The 17,816-nt window shown below is 43.0% G+C and overlaps 1 protein-coding gene across 8 annotated transcripts; it reads left to right on the top strand.

Moving 5' to 3' along the window:
* On the top strand, positions 1-16,285 carry mdm1 (Mdm1 nuclear protein). 8 transcript variants are annotated; one of them, XM_039600845.1, is made up of 16 exons: positions 1-97; positions 1,084-1,183; positions 1,278-1,409; positions 1,797-1,946; positions 2,092-2,186; positions 2,266-2,406; positions 3,429-3,590; positions 4,473-4,579; positions 4,694-4,781; positions 11,401-11,627; positions 11,703-11,882; positions 12,534-12,616; positions 13,488-13,549; positions 13,627-13,873; positions 15,896-15,958; positions 16,044-16,285. In XM_039600845.1, the coding sequence occupies exons 2-16, from the start codon at positions 1,150-1,152 to the stop codon at positions 16,151-16,153; spliced, it is 1,881 nt and encodes a 626-aa protein (XP_039456779.1). In that variant the 5' UTR covers positions 1-97; positions 1,084-1,149; the 3' UTR covers positions 16,154-16,285. The 8 variants fall into 8 exon arrangements, with proteins under 8 accessions (XP_039456779.1, XP_039456781.1, XP_031593029.1 ...); XM_031737169.2 differs by lacking the exon at positions 1-97 and adding an exon at positions 429-626 and having other exon boundaries at positions 1,278-1,361; XM_031737168.2 differs by lacking the exon at positions 1-97 and adding an exon at positions 429-626 and having other exon boundaries at positions 4,739-4,781.
* The last annotated feature ends 1,531 nt before the right edge of the window (positions 16,286-17,816 follow it).

The following is a 17,816-nucleotide window of genomic DNA, read 5'->3' as shown; positions in this document are numbered from 1 at the left end:
GTTGGTTTCTGTTTCTATATAAAATACCAGATGTCTATGCTGCATTTCGACTTTTCCAGTGAGAGAAAACTAAACACCATGGTATGATTTTTCACAGGTGAGTACCTCCTGTGGGACATTTCACTGTTATGAATATGTTAAAATATCACAATAAATAATAGTCATTTTAATCCGACTAAACTTTGAGCCACGTGATTGATCTGCAGCTCTCACGATTTGACAACAGGTCAGGACAGGTGTTGAAATAATTACGTTTATGCTGTGATGTTTACAGCAGAAACAACAGAAAGCTGCAGAATTGTAAAATAAATATTATGCAATATGTTATTATACATAATTATACATAATGTTAATCGGCCCAGTGACGCACCGTCCTACGCCGCCCCGCTGTGGACGCGCCTGCGCATGACACTGAGCTGCCATGGCAACGGGGGTAGCTTGTTTCCGTGAATTAGTCCGAAGACAGAAGCGGAGCCGGTCGTTAGCAGCATGTTGGTCAGGCTAGTTAGCTAGTTATAGCACATTAACCGACTATTTAACGAGTTAACCCCTTCGCGTGATGACAGAGGGGTGACTTCTCGCGGTGTCTGGAGAGCAGCAAGCGCGCCATGACCGTCCGCTTCAAGGTAAACAACGCAACAGGTGTTAGCGTTAGCAGCAGATGCTAATAAATCGGAACACAGTGAGTTATCCTGACCCTCAGTCTGCACGCGATAGCAGAGGAGGGACTAATCTGGATTTAATCCGATGAAGTCAGATCATCCAGATCATTCAACACAACATACACCTAATTGCAACACGCCGACCTGAAGCTGTTTCGCTTAAGAGTGCACCATATTACTGCTTTTATTTTGAAAGATGATTTTTCAGATTAAGACGTGAAGAACGTCGTGAAGAGTTTTATTTTGAAACTAACCGAGAGGATGTAATGACCTTAAATCTATCTGCACAGCAACAAGTTCCAATATTTATATTAAACAATAATTAATCTATTGATGATTAATTGATCAGCAGTTTTTTCAATCATACCTCATTACCTGTTTCCATCCTGTGAGCTTTTGCATCTCTGTGTCTTTGTTCTAGAGTCAGACTGAGTATCAGAAGAGCTTTGGTGTTTCCCGCTCCAGGAGTGCGTCTCCTCAGCGCTGCATGCCATTGGCCGGTCTTCGCTCAGACCAGATGGGTAAGAAACAGGAAACCACCACAATAAAACAAACAGGAGCTGCACCTGAGCTCTGACATGAAGTGGTTGAACACATGAGATGTTCATCTGTCAGGTGTCAGCAGGGAGCCGGGTCTTCAGCGCCTGAGGAGGCCTCTGGGCCCAGCTCAGTCCTCCACCTCTCTGCTCCATCCTCCAGGTGATGAGCAGCAGCACTCACTGGCTCACAGAGCAGCGCCCTCTGCTGGTAGGAACCCCATGCTGATGCTGCATAATGAAGGTGTACATGAAGTAGAAGAGGCTGCAGATCCAGCTGTGACAACCAGCTGTGGCAGAAGTGTCTTTAATGTGAGCGTCACACTGGAGTTCAAGGACGACTGCATTCAGTCACAAAGTCCTCTTTACCTTTATTGCTCTTTCTAACAGGCTCCACAAAGAGGCCGATTTGAACAGCAGGAGGAAAGTAGAAGTCCTTCCTCACTGTTCTCTGATTACAGATTAAGCCTGAAGTTTAGTTCATTTTGCTAAAACAGCTTTAACTAAAAGGTCAGACTCTCCAGGATGTTTCATTTGATCGTGTTTGTCTCTCAGTGAAAGAACAAGCCGGAAAATTTGATGATTTTCAAACTGCCAGGTTTTAGGAGCCACTCAGCCCACAGGAGGATGCCCTCCCCAGAGCCCAATCCACCAACACCCCCCAGAGGAAATCCCGGATCCCCCACAGAGCCGGAAACTCCAGCCGGACCACGACCTGCTGAGGAACCGGCAGCTGATGGAAAACCTGGTGAATAAATACATGGAGCAGCAGCTACATGATGACTGATTCAAATATCATAAAGCAAAGAGAAACTAAACCAGCTCCAGATGACCGACAGACCTTTAATGTTCTGAATGTTCAGCACGCACATTCATGTTCTTTTTCTCCTCAGTGAAGCCCCGTCCGCTGCAGCCTGACAGCCAACCACAGCCCAGCCAGTCTGTGACAGCAGCAGCTAACGGGCAGCTGGCGCCATCAGGGGCTGAGGTGAAGTCTGCAATAACTGACAAAACCTGATTGTTTCTTTGAAGACTATCCAACAGCATGTCATGTACTTGTCCTGCAGATCGATTATGCGCTGAGACAAAAGGCGGGGATGAGATCAGGAGGTCAAAGGTCAGGAGGGAAGCACTCAGAGTATCACAGACAGTTTGGATGGAAGAAGCCAACAGCCGCTGCTGCTTCGCCCATACTGACTGCAGAGCAGGTGAGACCAGATGCACACCTGTGTTTGGGCTCGCACGGATCCAGGTGAGCTGCTGTAGAGCAGGCCGACCGACGGCTCATAAACCAAACATACAGCCCTCCTCAGGTGTGACCTGGATGTTACCCTGAGGAGCCGTTTTTCCAGCACCCTGCGATCAATGAAAATTGACTAGTGCAAGAAAAATAAAAACTGTAAATATATTTCCAGTTAATTAGCTCGAGATCATAAATTCAAAGACAGTGAGTTTCATAAAAGTTTCAGCCAATCAGAATCATTTTGTAGATCAGTTTCTAACATGCTGCATATTTTGTCTTGTTTATATTAGTCGTTAAATTTATGAAAGTATCTTATTTTTAAAAGTTGCAAAAGTTTATCGTCTGTGTACAACTGTAAATAAAACACAGAAATAAAATAAATAGAAAAATTAAACAAAAGGTAAAAAAGGTAATAGATAATATTAGGAATTATGTTTGTTTGATTGTGGTGCATTTAATGATAAACGTACAGTTTTAGTGAGTCATTTGAAACAGTATCTAATTAAATGGATGAATGGGACTGTAAATAAATGGAAGCATTCATAAAAGTAAAATATTCACATCAAAGAAATGAAATGAATTTGTATTCGTAAAGTTCTTTGTTTCACAACAGGAACTGAAATAAAATTAAGTCAGAAACATTCATTTCTATAACATTTTCTGATCAGATCAGTCGCACATGAATGCCACAAAGTGCTGATACTGTGTAAATCAACTGTTTTGTATAGTTTTGTGCTGTGGTAATCATGTGTGGTTGTCACAGATTTTACTCTTTGATGAATATGGCACTGCTTACTCAGACTTTCTGGGTTTAATAAGTGGTTTGATAGCACGCTGTGTCCTGCTGTGCACAGCAGGGGTCAGCACCGAGCTTTAAACACAGATACAGGGATGCAGAGTGAAAGGTGGAAACTAGATGATCACACCTGTGGATGCTGTGGATCCAGTTGATCTTTTCATTGATTGATTATCACTTCTGCTCTCCAGGTGCTGCACTCCAGCAGCAGGTCTGTACCGTCCTTCAAGATAAACCCTGTCTCCATGGAAACAGAGTATCAGTGCAGCTTCCAGGGTCTGGCGCCACCTGCTGGCCCCCGGCTTCGGAAGCACCTGGAGCATCAGAGAGTCCCGCTCTTCCAAACATACAAGGTACAGATGTGTGCAGATGTGAAGACCTATTTAGTGTAGTGACCTCCACCCTGATTTCTGCACTTCATACTTTGGTTAATGGTGTGTTTGGACCCTCAAGTGTTTTTGGAAACCCAACCAGTTCATGTCTTTTTTTTCTGTCTTATACCTTTGAGTTTATATGTAATTCTACAGTAGGAAGACTTTGCCCCAAATTCATTTGCTGTTCTGCAGGCGAGATGATTCTTCTTTGTGTCCCGCCAAGCTTCAGCCTCCAGGGCTGACTTGGTTAGATTTTATTGGTTTTGTGCAGGAGACTAGGAGAGAGAGAAGAGATGAGGAGGAAGTGAGGAGTATGACAGACAGAGCTGGCGAGGTGAAGAAGAGTGTCAGATAGGCAGATAAGACTCCATTACCAGTGTGTCACAGTTAAGAGCTCTGCTTTCAGAACAGAAGCAGGAGAAATGAGACCCGTGAGTGTCAGTTTCCAGGAAGTCTCGGGCCAAAAATGAGCAGGAATGGTCATGCAGAGCAGACTCCAGGTCAGTTAAAACAACCCTGAATGCATTCAGTGAGGTCGGCTTTCATGATTTCTGCCTGTGACTTCAGCACAAAGACCTGTAAATGTGATTTTTTTTAAAGATTTGAGTATAATGGCACTTTCTAATGGATGAATGTCAGACTAAGAAAGTCACTGTAAATAAGCAGAAAGTGGAGGTTGAGTCGAGGAGGGGATATTTTCATATTTTTTAAAGCTTTTGTTCCCAGAGGCATTCATACCATTACTCATCTTTAAAGCTGCTGATCAGTGATGGTGTAGGTTTAAATGTAACACCTATTTAAGCAAACAGCCACAGGTGCTGATGAGCTGCACACACACACCTGTTCTGTTTCAACCTGCAGACCACCAGGAGGAGGAAGGAGGAGTCACAGAAGAAGCCCCGCCTCCAGCGGGATGCTCTTCAGAGAGACATGCCCCCTCCTCCGCGCCAAGTGCGGAGAGGATACAGGTGTGTTCTGTGTGTGTGTGTGTGTGTGTGTGTGTGTGTTTGTGTGTTGCTGTGTTTTGTGTGCTCTGTGTGCTCATGAACTCATTCATGAAATCGTTTGTGTGTGTCTGGCAGGATGTTGACAGAGTATGAGTCCAGCTTTCGTTCTCCCCTCTGCAGGATCCCAGAGGGAGGCGGAGCCATGGACAGCACTGCCCAACAGGTCAGGATCCAGCAAAGCCAGAACTCAGTTCATGTCGTTCACACATATTTATTTATCTGTAGTTATGCAGGTGGAGACGCTATCAGACACTGACCAGAGGTCATAGCATAGCACAGAAGAGAGAGGTTCAAAGTTTGTTTCTTACCTAGTTTATATGGAGGGCCAAAACTGACAAAACCACAAATTTACAGAAATAAATCCTACAAAATGACCCAATCACAGTGCCCATCCTCTAACAGTGGGCCCTCTGCTTACAGTGCAGCTCAACCTTCCTTCACAGAGAACACCAAAGCTTGTCGGGCCTCCACTGGTGCCTTGTTCTCTGCACTGAGGAGAGCTCATGTGACAGGCCTGAAAGTGTCTGGAGATGCCTGTGAAACCGTTCCCATTCACCTCTGTCTCCTTATCTTTCACACAACCTGTTAACTGACTTCCTGAGTCAGGGTCAGATCGGGCGCTTGCTCTGCACTATGTTGCCACTGTTACACAGCTTACCCTGACTCTGAATTTGACATTTTCCAACATCCAGCAGCGGACAAACACACCGGAGGTTTTAAAATAACGTGTTCAACATTCAGTGTTTCAAACAGCATTTAACCATGTTTAACTGTAAACCCCAGTCATCAGCATTGATCACTGATCACTCTCAATGCTGCCTGAACAGAGTGTGTGTTTGTCTGTTTTGTGTTTCTGTGTGTGTGTGTGTGTGTGTGTGCAAGTGTGTGTGTGTGTGTGTTTGTATGTTGCTGATAGAAAACCAGAGTGCTAGTGTCAGCAGTAAAACCACAGAGCTTCATTTCAGGGAAACATGTCAGACTTAGTCATACACACACACACACACACACACACACACACACACACACAGGTATGTTCCTACCAGATGGATGGAAAGCGTTGTCACAGCAACATGAAACACTTTAAACTCTCCTGTTAGCTGGTTTCACCTGAAGCTCTTCCTTCAGCTCCATCCATGCTGCTGCTTTGCCGCTCTTATAGTGAGCTCCTGCTTCCCCCGCAGAGACCATCTGCTGCCTGATGGAGGCAGTGCCCAGAGTCTGTGGTGCAGCTGGCTTTTGGGCCACTCCAGGTTTGGGTGTTGTTGGTCCATCAGCTACAGAGAAGAGTGAAGTTCTGTAAAGATCTGAAGTGAAACTGAACGTGTCCGCTGCAGCCGCTGTCTCTGCGTCTCATGCCGTCTTTTTAAATCTTTGACGTTTCATTCAAGCTTCTCCTGTTCCCCTTCAACCTTGCGGTAGCTATTTTGGCTTTTCCCACTCCTCAACCAATCAGCATTCAGCTTACACAGCGCAAGTGGGTTTCTGGAGGAAAGGCCTTTCTGCAGGCAAATATCTACAAAAACACGCTGCACAAAGGCCTAACTGTTTGAAGGATGGATGTGGAGTCCTATGATAAAGCGTTTTCACCATCACCATCTTTTCTGCACACTTGCTGGCTAACTAGTTGTCAGTCAGAAGTTTGTCTGACACTTAAAAGGACCAAAACAACCAGTTGACTTTATATTTGATTCCAGGGGCATCAGACTGATCTTTGCTCGTGGACAGCATGCAGCCTAGTTTGATCTAAAGTGGGTCAGACCAGTTCCATTTATAAATGGAAATAACCCACGCACGACTACAGAGGTGCTTCAAGGTCAGATCTTACAGCGTCTGGCACATATTTCGGTCCCTTTCTTTAACCTATTTATTGCATAACTGGCTGTAAACAGCAAGCATTTACAAAAATCTTTTAATGTGGTTTGATTGTGAATTTCTGCCCTCCTGAAACCAGACCTCCACTCTTCACAGGAAACTTTGTGAAGCAGCTTCAGGAGTGTATTTTTGAGGGTTTTGTCTCATAACGTCAGTAGAAGATTAAAGCTACCTGTGCTGCAGATTCTTTCATACAGAAACAGCTGCTCAGTGAAAATAAGATCAGTGAATCTGTGGGAGGTGTAACCATCTGGTTAAGCTTTCCAAGCCTGCGGTGGCCTTCGAAAACTTCCAGTGTGTGCAGGGAAGTTGTCGGCTGGCGTCACGAGCTGTGAATTCAGAGGAAGCTATGAAACCCTTGCAGTCTCTGCTGTCATTCATCAGGACGACAGTTGCCAAAGAGAGGTGCAGCGTCAGGCTTACTGCTGCTGGGTTGCTCGGTTAGGTTTAGACTGGAAATATACTGAGGTTTCAAAATAGGGTCAGGGTTATCCAGGGTTGGACTGGGGTCAGGGTTGGGTGACTTTTTACAAGAATCTACTGTGACACATTACATAATCAGAGCAGATCAGCATCTTTATTAGCAGCTTCATTGTTAACGTCTTTTGACCCCAGCATGATGTGAGAAAGGCAGAAGAACTATTGAGCAAATGCACATTTGGTTGCGCAACCCTTTAAATCATTTCCCATAAATCTGCAGGAAACTCGTTGTTCAGCACTTCCCTCCTGCTCACTCTTTAATTTGCTAATGTGCCAATCACGTGCACCAACCAACACACTTTCTACGAATATGTGTTGTCTTTTGATCCACTCTATTTCTGATTATGCTCTTGTTGCCTCGTCATGTTGCTGCGTTCCAAGTAACTTGGGCATGATTGGACTACAGCATTCACTGTCGAATTTGTCAGGCTGCACAATATAGTCAACGTGCAAGTATTTAAGTTTGTCATCTTTGTATAACTTTTAGGACAGAAGGGTTCATTGGAGCACATACAGATCTGGAAATGTTTGGACTGGTGACAGAGTTTTCTGAGTTTTTATTATACTACTCAGAGCACATATGAAACAGTCAGCTGAAGCTGAAGTGCAGATTTATCAGATTTCATGTCTCTAAAAAGACTCAATCAAAAGATGTGGAGGGTCTCAGGATCAGTGGATGCAGTATTAGCCAACAAAAGAGGACACTGAACATGTGCCCCTGTAAAGTTTAGCAGTGAATGAAAGGGTCATGCCATGCCTGAGTCCCTGTGTAGTTTGAGCTCCTCTTTGTACTCAGATTGCAGACTGTAGAATTTTTTGAGGGTCTAATGTTGTTGGTAGTCAAAGACAGCAGAGGGAGATGGTCTTAGGATCCTTTACATGAAAAAAAACTCTTCAGAATGTAACACTGTCAAGCTTTAGGTATAATAGTTCAAGACTCTTTAAGAGGTAAATGGTCTCTATTTGTATAGCGCTTTACTTAGTCCCTAAGGACCCCAAAGCGCTTTACACTACATTCAGTCATTCACCCATTCACACACTGGTGATGGCAAGCTACTTTGTAGCCACAGCTGCCCTGGGGCGCACTGACAGAGGCGAGGCTGCCGGACACTGGCGCCACCGGGCCCTCTGACCACCACCAGTAGGCAACGGGTGAGGCATCTTGCCCAAGGACACAACGACCGAGACTGTCCGAGCCGGGGCTCGAACCGGCAACCTTCCAATTACAAGACGAACTGCCAACCCTTGAGCCACGATCGCCCTAAGGTACCAAAGTCACAGACTACAAACCGTGACACTCAAGAGTAAAAAGTCCAGATTAGAGTTTTTTTTAAAGAAGATGGCAGTTAAATAGCTTTGGAGTCTCTGTGGTAACATGAAACTCATTCCAATTTTGAGGCTCTGGTTCTGGAAGTAGTCCTCTGTTGAACTCATCATTCTGTCATGTCGGTCAGTGTGTCACTGCCTCAAAATTAGGATAAGTTTAATTGGGGAGCCATTCATTTGTGCCACTAATGGTTATTTCTATACGTTGTTGAATTTTTGGGGGGATCCAGTGGTTCCTGGTCAGTCTTGTTGCTTTAACCTCGTCCTGTGTAGAAACACCTTGACAACAGTGTATTTGACATCAACAAGAAAAGTCAGGAGGTGCTAAATCATTAGGAGGCCACCTCAGGCAACCCCGACGCTCTAAAGGCAGTCTGGTGAGTAACTGCTGGACTGAAACTATCATCAGCCAGTCTTAATGTAAATCAGGGGTCCCCAATCCCAGTCCACGAGGGCCGGTGTCCCTGCAGGTTTTAGATGTGTCCTTGATCCATCACAGCTGATTTAAATGGATAAATTACCTTCTCAACATGTCTTGAAGTTCTCCAGAGGCCTGGTAATGAACTAATCATGTGATTCAGGTGTGTTGACCCAGGGTGATATCTAAAACCTGCAGGGACACCGGCCCTCGTGGACTGGGATTGGGGACCCCTGATGTAAATGTATAAAGTGTATTAAGAAATATTGTTGTAGCTGCTGCTTTTGTTGGAGCTCCTTTAGAGTGACAATCAGAAAGTTCTTTCCCAACAGGGAATATTTTTGGCATAATTTTTGTATCCGTCTTCAAAACCTTTTGCTTTATCCCTCTAGGGAACACTGTGCAGATGCTATAGAAAGGACTGACGATGTGACATGATGCATTTCTTGCTTATTACCTTTTTTAGAAGGCAGGATAAAGCTGCCGAGGCTTTGGCTGCTTACCGTTACTGCTCAGCCTTAAAGATCATTTGTGGTCGATTGTATGCTGTCATGGAAGTATCTGTCCGTGCTGTTTAAAGCTGTGGTTCTTCTTTGATAGCTGTGGTGTGTCAGCACTACACCACAGGAGTTCAGGGATATAGAAGCGTCAACTAAGATTTTAACTGATGTGTTACAGTTAGGATATTAACACCAAACACCGTCAAAGTCAGTGAAGAGTGCCTGAAAGTCACAGCTGAGACGGTAACTATACGCTGTGGTCATAAACAGCTGCAGTTTTCTGCTAAACACACAATGCTGTATCTCAGCCTTTTTATGTGGTTACAGACAATGGAAACTTCACTTCAAGTAAACAGAGAAATTATCCAGAAAAAAGAAATCCCCCTCTGTGACCATAAGGGGGTTTCATAGCATTCCTATGCAAACTTCAGAGTAAAGAAGATGATGTACAATGGCAGCAATGATAAAAGTTCATCAAATTAATCTTAATTGGCCCATAAAAAAGTCAGATCAGTAACCTGAAATATTCAACTCATGATGGTAAAACAGAGAAAATCATTGACACTTTAGAAGCTGTTACCAGTAAAGGTTTGACATTTTTGTCTTTGTGAAAATTACTTTACTTATTATTTGACTGTTTTATCCCTAAAATTTGAAGTTTACGTCTGTCTTTTGAGAGAGAAGACCATGGTCTTAATTATGTTTTTCGCTCTTACCCAGTTAACATCCTCGAGGTCATCAGGAACCTGTCAAGTGTTATAGTTAAGTTTTGTTTTAGCTGTGTGCTAAATTAGCACATTTTTAAAAACTAGATATTAACATTTATTTCAACTTTAACATTCCATATGCGTGTTCAAAGCTTTGCAGAAATGGCCGAAAGTGAACCCTAACCCTAGATAGGTTGGCGGTGACATATGTGTCTGGAAGTTAAGTTAAAATGTCCCCACTCTGGTGGCATAGAAATATGGACTCAAATTGTGGTCAGAAATATTTTGTACTTGTACATCAAATGCATAGTTGTGAACTGAGTTTTGTAACTTTGTAAACCATATCTGAATTTTTTTTTGTTTGTGCATCTATAGATGAGAATTTGTGTGTGTGTGTGTGTGTGTGTGTGTGTGTGTGTGTGTGTGTGTGTGTGTGTGTGTGTGTGTTTGTAAAAAAAGATTTGTGTTTGTAAAAAATATTTACACAAGTTGCAATTTTTTTTTTTTTGTTAAGGTCTACTTACAGATACAAAGCAAAAAACTACGTGTAAAACTCTGCGCTTAAGTTCCCTGGCTGCTTGTGACTTTCAACTTGCAAGTACAAATTTTGACCCAATTTTTCTTCCTTTCAGCTGATTGGTCAATGTCATGTCAATCACGAATTTAACAATTGAATCAGAAAACAGATGGATTTGGCTGTCGATGGAGTGCTTGCCTGAGCTTCAGGTCCTGGAAGGGTAAGACATTTTAAAGCTGGAGGATCTCTATTTGAATACAGTGGTCGTTTATCGCGGTAGAAAGTGCTTTGAGTACTGAGCATTGAGTTGAAAGGCACTATGTAAGTACCAGTCCATTTACCATTCATGTCTGGATTAAATCATCTTTATTTCGATTTCTGAAAGTGGATGAAGTCACGGGAAGAAAAGTGCACCACAGTTTGGTCGTTTCCTCTGAGCACCCTCCTCTAAGCTGCACTGTGACTGAGGTAGCGACTGCACATCTATAAACGTTGCTAAGGACTTTGGCTGATATTCCAAATTTCTTCAGCAAAGTTAAGTCTGTGCTGTGATTTCTTTAGAAGCTGCTGGATGCTGCAACACCAGGGAGATCACACATGTACATGCATTGATCTTATCTGCACTTAGGGAAAGGTTATTTTCCACCTGGCCTCCAGTCTTGCCTCATCTCTGCACAATGACTGTATTGTCATCCACAAACTTCATAATGCTGGTGTCAGACTCACCGCGGACACAGTGTTTACAGTTCTGATACTCATCCAGTTTCTGACCGACTGGCGTCTGTTGCCAGTTATCTAAAGTTCATTTAGATAATGCTTTAAAACAGCTGTCCAACTAAGTTCTTACGGGAATTCAGTTACAGTCTTAACCTCCATGAGCTGTGTATTACAGCCAGCAAAAAATTTCCGGAAATAAAGACTTCCTCCTTAGAAGGTGGGATGATCCATTTTTTTGTTTCCAGGTGAAGGAGTTGAGGCAGAAGGCGTTGTTGTATCGTCATCGCGCCTGGGGGACCAACTTTTCCAGAGACCATCTGAGCCAGCTGGTATCCGAACACAATGCTCTGTGGGAGCTGACGGACACCACAGTCTCAGCTAATGACCCTGCCTCCCCTCGCCTTCCCCCCAACCCCTCACCTGACCGCGACAGCCGCAGCACTTCTGGTGTGGAGCCCCTGGACCTGGCCAGGTGAGAGATGCAACTGGTTAGAAGTAAAAGAAAGAACTGAACGCTGCTCTGTGCTGATTGCTGTTGTCTGTTCAGTCACTCCAGTAAGAGATCCTCCATCGCAGACTCAGAAACACAGCAGATGAGCAAGGACACACGAATAAAAAAACAAGCCATACCGGGACCTCCTGCTGAACGCCGTACAGCCTGGGGGGAAGAAGAAAAAGAAGATGAAGAAGAAGAGGAAAAACGGGAAGAAGAAGAAACTACAGATGAGTGAGTTTTCTCTTTACCATCTCACTTTTCTCTCACTGTTCTCTGTGAAAGGATAGCGGGGTAATGGAGGGACTGTCTCTACTGGATTTGACAGATAATCTCAGGAGTTTATTGATAAAAAATGAGAAAAAAACAGATGAAGAAATTATTTTAAAAAGTCAGATTGAAATTTGAGTTATCAAAAAAAATAAAGGAAATAAGCCTAATTACATAAAGGTTGGTGACAAATAAAATGAAAAACGAGGGTAAACCGTCAGAGATCCTGGATACTCATCAGGTTTTTTTCCTTTAATCTGTCACCTCTCTGTAGATGAGAACACACTACAGCCAAATGCAGCACCAAATGCAGCACCAAGGAATGACATCATCAATCATAAAGACCAGGATAGACCCACAGGTTAGATGAGGTCTGCTGCAGCTGGTTTAAGGGTTCAGTCGTGTGCTGGCATTAGCTGGTTAGCTCACATGAATTTCTCTGTGAAACCGACATGACGTCTCAGAGGAGACAGAAGGGCCTCGATTCAGGTCCATTTCAGCTGAAGAAAACAGTGACTCAGAAGTTTGACACTCAGATCAAAGCAGCCTCGCTCATTCTCAGAAACTGAAACTGTGTGTGTGTGTGTGCGTGCGTGTGTGTGTGTGTGCACGTAGAGAGGAGGGAAGGCTGCCAACTCCCGAGATAAAAATGAAGCCGGTTCAGAGGACTCATCACGACCTGACCACCCCTGCTGCTGGTATGCAGACATCTTTCCTTCACATTAGATAGATAAATTTCATATTTAATAAATAAATAGATGCAGTGTTACCTGTAACAATAATCTGGTTTGAGTCGAGTTCGAGTTCTGTGACCCAATCACATTTAATCTGGCCTCACCTGCTTGCAGGTTAAAAAGGTTTTTTACCAGATCTTAAACCCACCGGCTCCCATCTGAGCTTTTTATTTGCTTTTTAAGTGGTTGAGGTCCAAGTCGTCAAGAATCCAACACTAACCCTACCATTTGTAGAAAAGCAGAGTGGTCATGTTTTGTCTCCCGATTGCCAAGACCTGGGAGAAGAATATTAACCAAACTGAAATTACACATTCTGAATTGACTGAAGTTCATCTGAATCCATGAGGAAAGACCAACACGTAGAAAAAAAGTCTGAACTTGGATATCTGTCGGCTGTAATTTTCATTCATTTATCCCAAAGACTTGTGTATATTCCCATTACTTACTTTGACATTTATCTTTTGTTCTACTGATGGATTTCATTATTAAACATGACCAATGTTTCAGGTAATGAAGTCAAGTAGTCAGTGTGAGCCAGAAGCTCAGTTTATCACAGTTTCTTTTTTGCTTTTAGGGCTATGTGATGTCAAAGAGGCTATATACGAGGGGCTTACCAATCAGAAGAATCTGTTAAAGGGGGAGGAGCTAAAACAGAATTTGTCAGATAGAGAATGAACTGAGGGGCCACGCTAAGGCCCTGTATAAGATAAAGAAGGATTATTGTGATCTGTGAATCATGCAAAGCCACGCTGGTAGAGTCAAAAATAAATCACTGTAAATGAGCAGATGTTACTGCCAGCACATAAACACATTAATGCCTGTGATTGTCCTGCAGGAGGCGCTATATTGGTTGGGAAACTGAGGAACACTGATGGCTCTTCTCCACTCAAACATCAGGTAGTGATGAAAGCATAGATCATCTGAACTTAAATGATATTGGCTTATGACACTGATGGGATTCTTTCTGTGTTCAGAGATGTGGGTCGGCTGTTTCCATGGCAGCAGGGTCAGAAACACCAGCCAAACGTAAGGAAGCGTGGTCAGACAATATCGCTGTCTCCTATAGCCCAGCCCATGACCACAAATCAGCCTCCAGCCCTTCGTTTAAACCGACCAGGATGAAGCAAACACTTTCACCTGCTGCAGCGCCACCGCCTCTTGTCCCGGCCCCGCTGCATGGTCTCCAGGGCACCTTGAGACACCCGGACTTTCAGCACAACGGTGAGCATCAGAACTGGAATTAAGGCACTTGATTGGGCTGTGCAGTGGTGTGGAGGAAGTTTGATTTACAAACCAGCCACCAGTTCTGTTACTGAGCAGTTAGAACAGATTTAAAGTACAAGCTCATCGGCAGGAAGGCTCGAAATAAGCAGGTGTCATTTTATATAAACTGCCTCTAAGTTTTGATTGGTCACTCAGTCTATTAGTATTCCTGCAGCCTATCAGGATCAAGTCGTGTTAAAGGATTGGAAGTGGCCTCCAAAACCGTGTTAGGATTAGAGATCGTCGTCTTCTTCAGACCTCTTGGCATGTTCTTATCCCCTTAGCAAGCTGATGAGACCTCAGACCTTCATACATACGATTCATAAACTGTTCATAGTTCAGTGAGGAGTGATCATTTGGAAGAGTTCAACTTGATTTATTGCACAACAGAATTTAGTAATAAACTCTCCAGTGGTTAGACCAGGGTGAGGAAGAGATGGGGAGGTAGGTCTCATGAATCAGTCTTTGAGTCTGACAGGCAGACTGATAGAAGAGTGCTGAGATTGAAAGCAGGAAGGCTCATTGGTCCACAGAATGTGAGGGAGACAATGATTGGACTAGACCAGGGGTGGGCAATCTCAGTCCACGAGGCCCGGTGTCCCTGCAGGTTTTAGATCTCACCTTGGGTCAACACACCTGAATCACATGATTAGTTCGTTACCAGGCCTCTGGAGAACTTCAGGACATGTTGAGGAGCTAATTTAGCCATTTAAATCAGCTGTGTTGGTTTGAGGACACATCTAAAACCTGCAGGGACACCGGCCCTCATGGACTGAGATTGCCCACCCCTGGAGTAGACCAATGATGTCACCATTAAGTTTGGCAGTATGGGAAAAAGAAGAATAGACTAGCAGCTGAATAGCCAAGTGAGCAGGGAGGTGAGGGATTAAAGATTAAAGATGGAGTCTCCACTTTGGAGATTTAAATGTAGCATTCTGGCTACCACGTTGTTGTTCTCTGTTCTCTGAGCAACAGGGTGGAGTGCTAAGCTATTAGTTAATGCTGGCTAGCTAGCATAGACTTAGTCATCAAAACTGGAGCTCAGAGTTCTTGGACGATCTTTTGGCACAGTTACAATAGAACAGTCATATTATTGGTCAGATAATTGTATTAAAAATACTACAAAAAGCTCCAACAGCACAAACATGGTCTAGAGGTAGAATTCATTGACTCCAGTTAGATGAGGTGAAGTCTAGCAGACAGCTAGCACCTTTCAATCAATAAAATACATGCCAGTCAAAGAGGCCAATGTAATAATAATAATAATAATAATAATAATAATAATAATAATAATAATAATAATAATGATAATAATAATAATAATGATGATGATAATAATTATATAATAATATAATTTAAAAAATATAATAATACAGACTGCAGGCCTTCAATTCAACTGGGGTAAGCTAAATAAATGTTCAGCTCCTGTAGAGTTGTTATGAAAGAAGACAATAGTTACAGAGATAAAACAGTGTTTGTATCAGGCTGTAAACATGTTTATTTCTGCTGTAAAGAGATTTTAAAATGTGAGCCTGTTGTGACTGACTGACTGCTGGAGCCTCAAGAGGACGTTGGAGGAACTACATGCTTTGGCAGTTTTTGAGTAAACATGAAAAGTGTTAAATTTAATGTGGAGAGCATGGCAGAGACATACACCTGCAGCTGTGCAGAGGAGTAACACTGGAGCACTTTTATGAAGTACTCATCAGTCCTGATTATACAAGCAGCTCCTCCTGCTGCAGACAGACGCATGGCCTGGGCTTCCCCTCGGCTCCTCACTTCCTTCTCATTTTCTTTTCAGATTTCATTTTTCTCAACAGCTCAGATTTCATATTGAGACCTTAACAGAGGGAAAGATAGTTTACCACAGGAGGCAATCTGTGCGTGTGTGTTTGTGCGTGCGTATATGTGTGTGTGTGTATGTCTGCACGTCTTTGCCAGCGACTGATCAATGAATCTGGTTGTTGTGCATTTCCTCAGGTGAGCTGGGGTTGAGGTTCAGGGAGCGGCCGTGTCCGGGCGGAGGCTGTTGCTCAGACGAAGGTGAACCAAACATCTTTTAAGATTAACTCCTTGTAATAAAATGACAATTATTTGACTTTTTTTTCTTTTTGCATCTATTACCCAGATGACAGGCTCTCTGTGATGTCATGGCGCTCTGCAGCCTCCTGCTCCACGGCGTCTGCTGTTCTGGAGCGCGCTCAGAAGAGACGGGAGGACTTCTGGGGGAAGAGATGACCCGGCGTGTCTTTTAATGTAGTCAGGCTAAGGTTTTTATAGATTAATTTAAATAGAGAGAGAACCGTGTGTTTTACTGATTTTACTGTAATCCTTTGACCTTTGAGAGAAATACAGATGAAAATGATAATACACTGACTCATTTTTGTTTCCTTTTACTCGACTTTCCTTAAAACTCCAGGTCTTTAAAATCTTTGAAAAAATGTAGACATGTTGGTGTGAAACAGGCTGAACATGAATTCTTCCTCAGGTTTTGAGGGAATGAGGTCAGACCGGTCAGTCGGACAAACGTTCCCACCAAAGTCGTGACAGTGACATACTTTGAAGGGACACACAGCAACAGCTTATTTTAGTTCCTTATGAACACAACTGTACATAGCATTCAATATAATTGAGTTCAATTTTATTTACATAGCGCCAAATCACAAACAAAAGTTGTGCTTTTTATTTTAAGGTAAAAACCTACAATAACACAGAGAATTTTATTTTTTTGTTTTACGTTTTGTTACTAATAATAAAGCTAAAAACATGAAGTTTCTTTTGAGCTTGGCATGAAAAAGGTTACAAATCATCAGTGTGATGTAATCACTTTTAAAAATCCTTCCTATGACTCAGTCATGTTGCTTTGTTTCCTACAGGTCAAATGTCTAATTTTATAATAGTCACTTTCATTAAACCAGGAAAGAACAGAAAAAGTCCTGAAAACTTTTTTTTTTCCAACCCTAGTGTCTTTTCTTTAATGGTCATTTCCTCTGTAAGCATTGAGGTGATGTCACCATAGGAGCAAAAGCAAATATTTAAATCACTTCCTTCAGTCAGAGAGGATACAATACTGAGCAGCTTGCTTTGTACAAACACACAATGGATATACCAAAACAGCGATTAACAGCTGCTGAATTCCCCTCATAACAATGTACAGCACAGAGCAAACAATGTAGAGCTGAAGGAGTGTGTGGGCGTTAGCTCTCCTGCGATGTCATCATACTTTGTGAAAGTCCTGCACCGAGGAAAAATAACGTGCATGGCGGGTAATTTTTCCTCTAATTTTTAACTAGATCAGATGAGATCATTTTTCCTTTTTTATTCATTGGGTCACTGGGTAAGATTTAAATAAAAAGTGATCCAATTAAAAAAAATAAACAATATATATTTCCCAGCCACTTTATTAGGTGAACCTAAAAAAGCCTAATTGTCTCATTTAGGCACGTAGAGACGGTCAATCCGAGTTCAAACTGAGCATCGGCATGAGGAAGAAAGTGGCTTGGTTGGTGGTGTCATATGCACAGGTCTCAGTGATCTGCTGGGATTTTCCTACACGACCATCTGTAGTGCTTACAGAGTAGGGCCTGAAAAAGGGAAAAATATCTAACAGCAGTTCCCTGGGAGAAAATGCCTTGCTGATGTCAGAGGTCATTGGAGAAGCAGCAGCAGAAGACCACATCCGTTGCCGAAGATCACCCTGCAGGGCTCCCTTGTCACTGACAAATCATTACCGTAGGAACATGCTGTCTCTCATGGCTTTTGGTTGCTTATTTCTAGGCTTCAAACATGGAACTTCACAAATTAGAGGTTGATGTCATGGTGTCTACATCCATCAGTGTGTGAAAAGTTCTGCTGCGATACTGAGACGGTAGGGTCAGAATGTGGCATGAACAGCATGAAA

This window comes from Oreochromis aureus, linkage group 17, assembly GCF_013358895.1.
Source record: "Oreochromis aureus strain Israel breed Guangdong linkage group 17, ZZ_aureus, whole genome shotgun sequence".
Lineage (NCBI taxonomy): Eukaryota > Metazoa > Chordata > Actinopteri > Cichliformes > Cichlidae > Oreochromis > Oreochromis aureus.
Note: the sequence above shows the minus strand (reverse complement) of the source record. Positions and strands in the feature narration are given on the sequence as shown.

Bases quoted from the DNA above. Each gene is read 5' to 3' on its own strand.
- mdm1 (XM_031737167.2), top strand. The intron at 1,184-1,277 runs GTAAGAAACAGG...TTCATCTGTCAG, and splicing joins TCTTCGCTCAGACCAGATGG to GTGTCAGCAGGGAGCCGGGT. The intron at 12,617-13,487 runs GTATGCAGACAT...ATTGTCCTGCAG, and splicing joins CCTGACCACCCCTGCTGCTG to GAGGCGCTATATTGGTTGGG.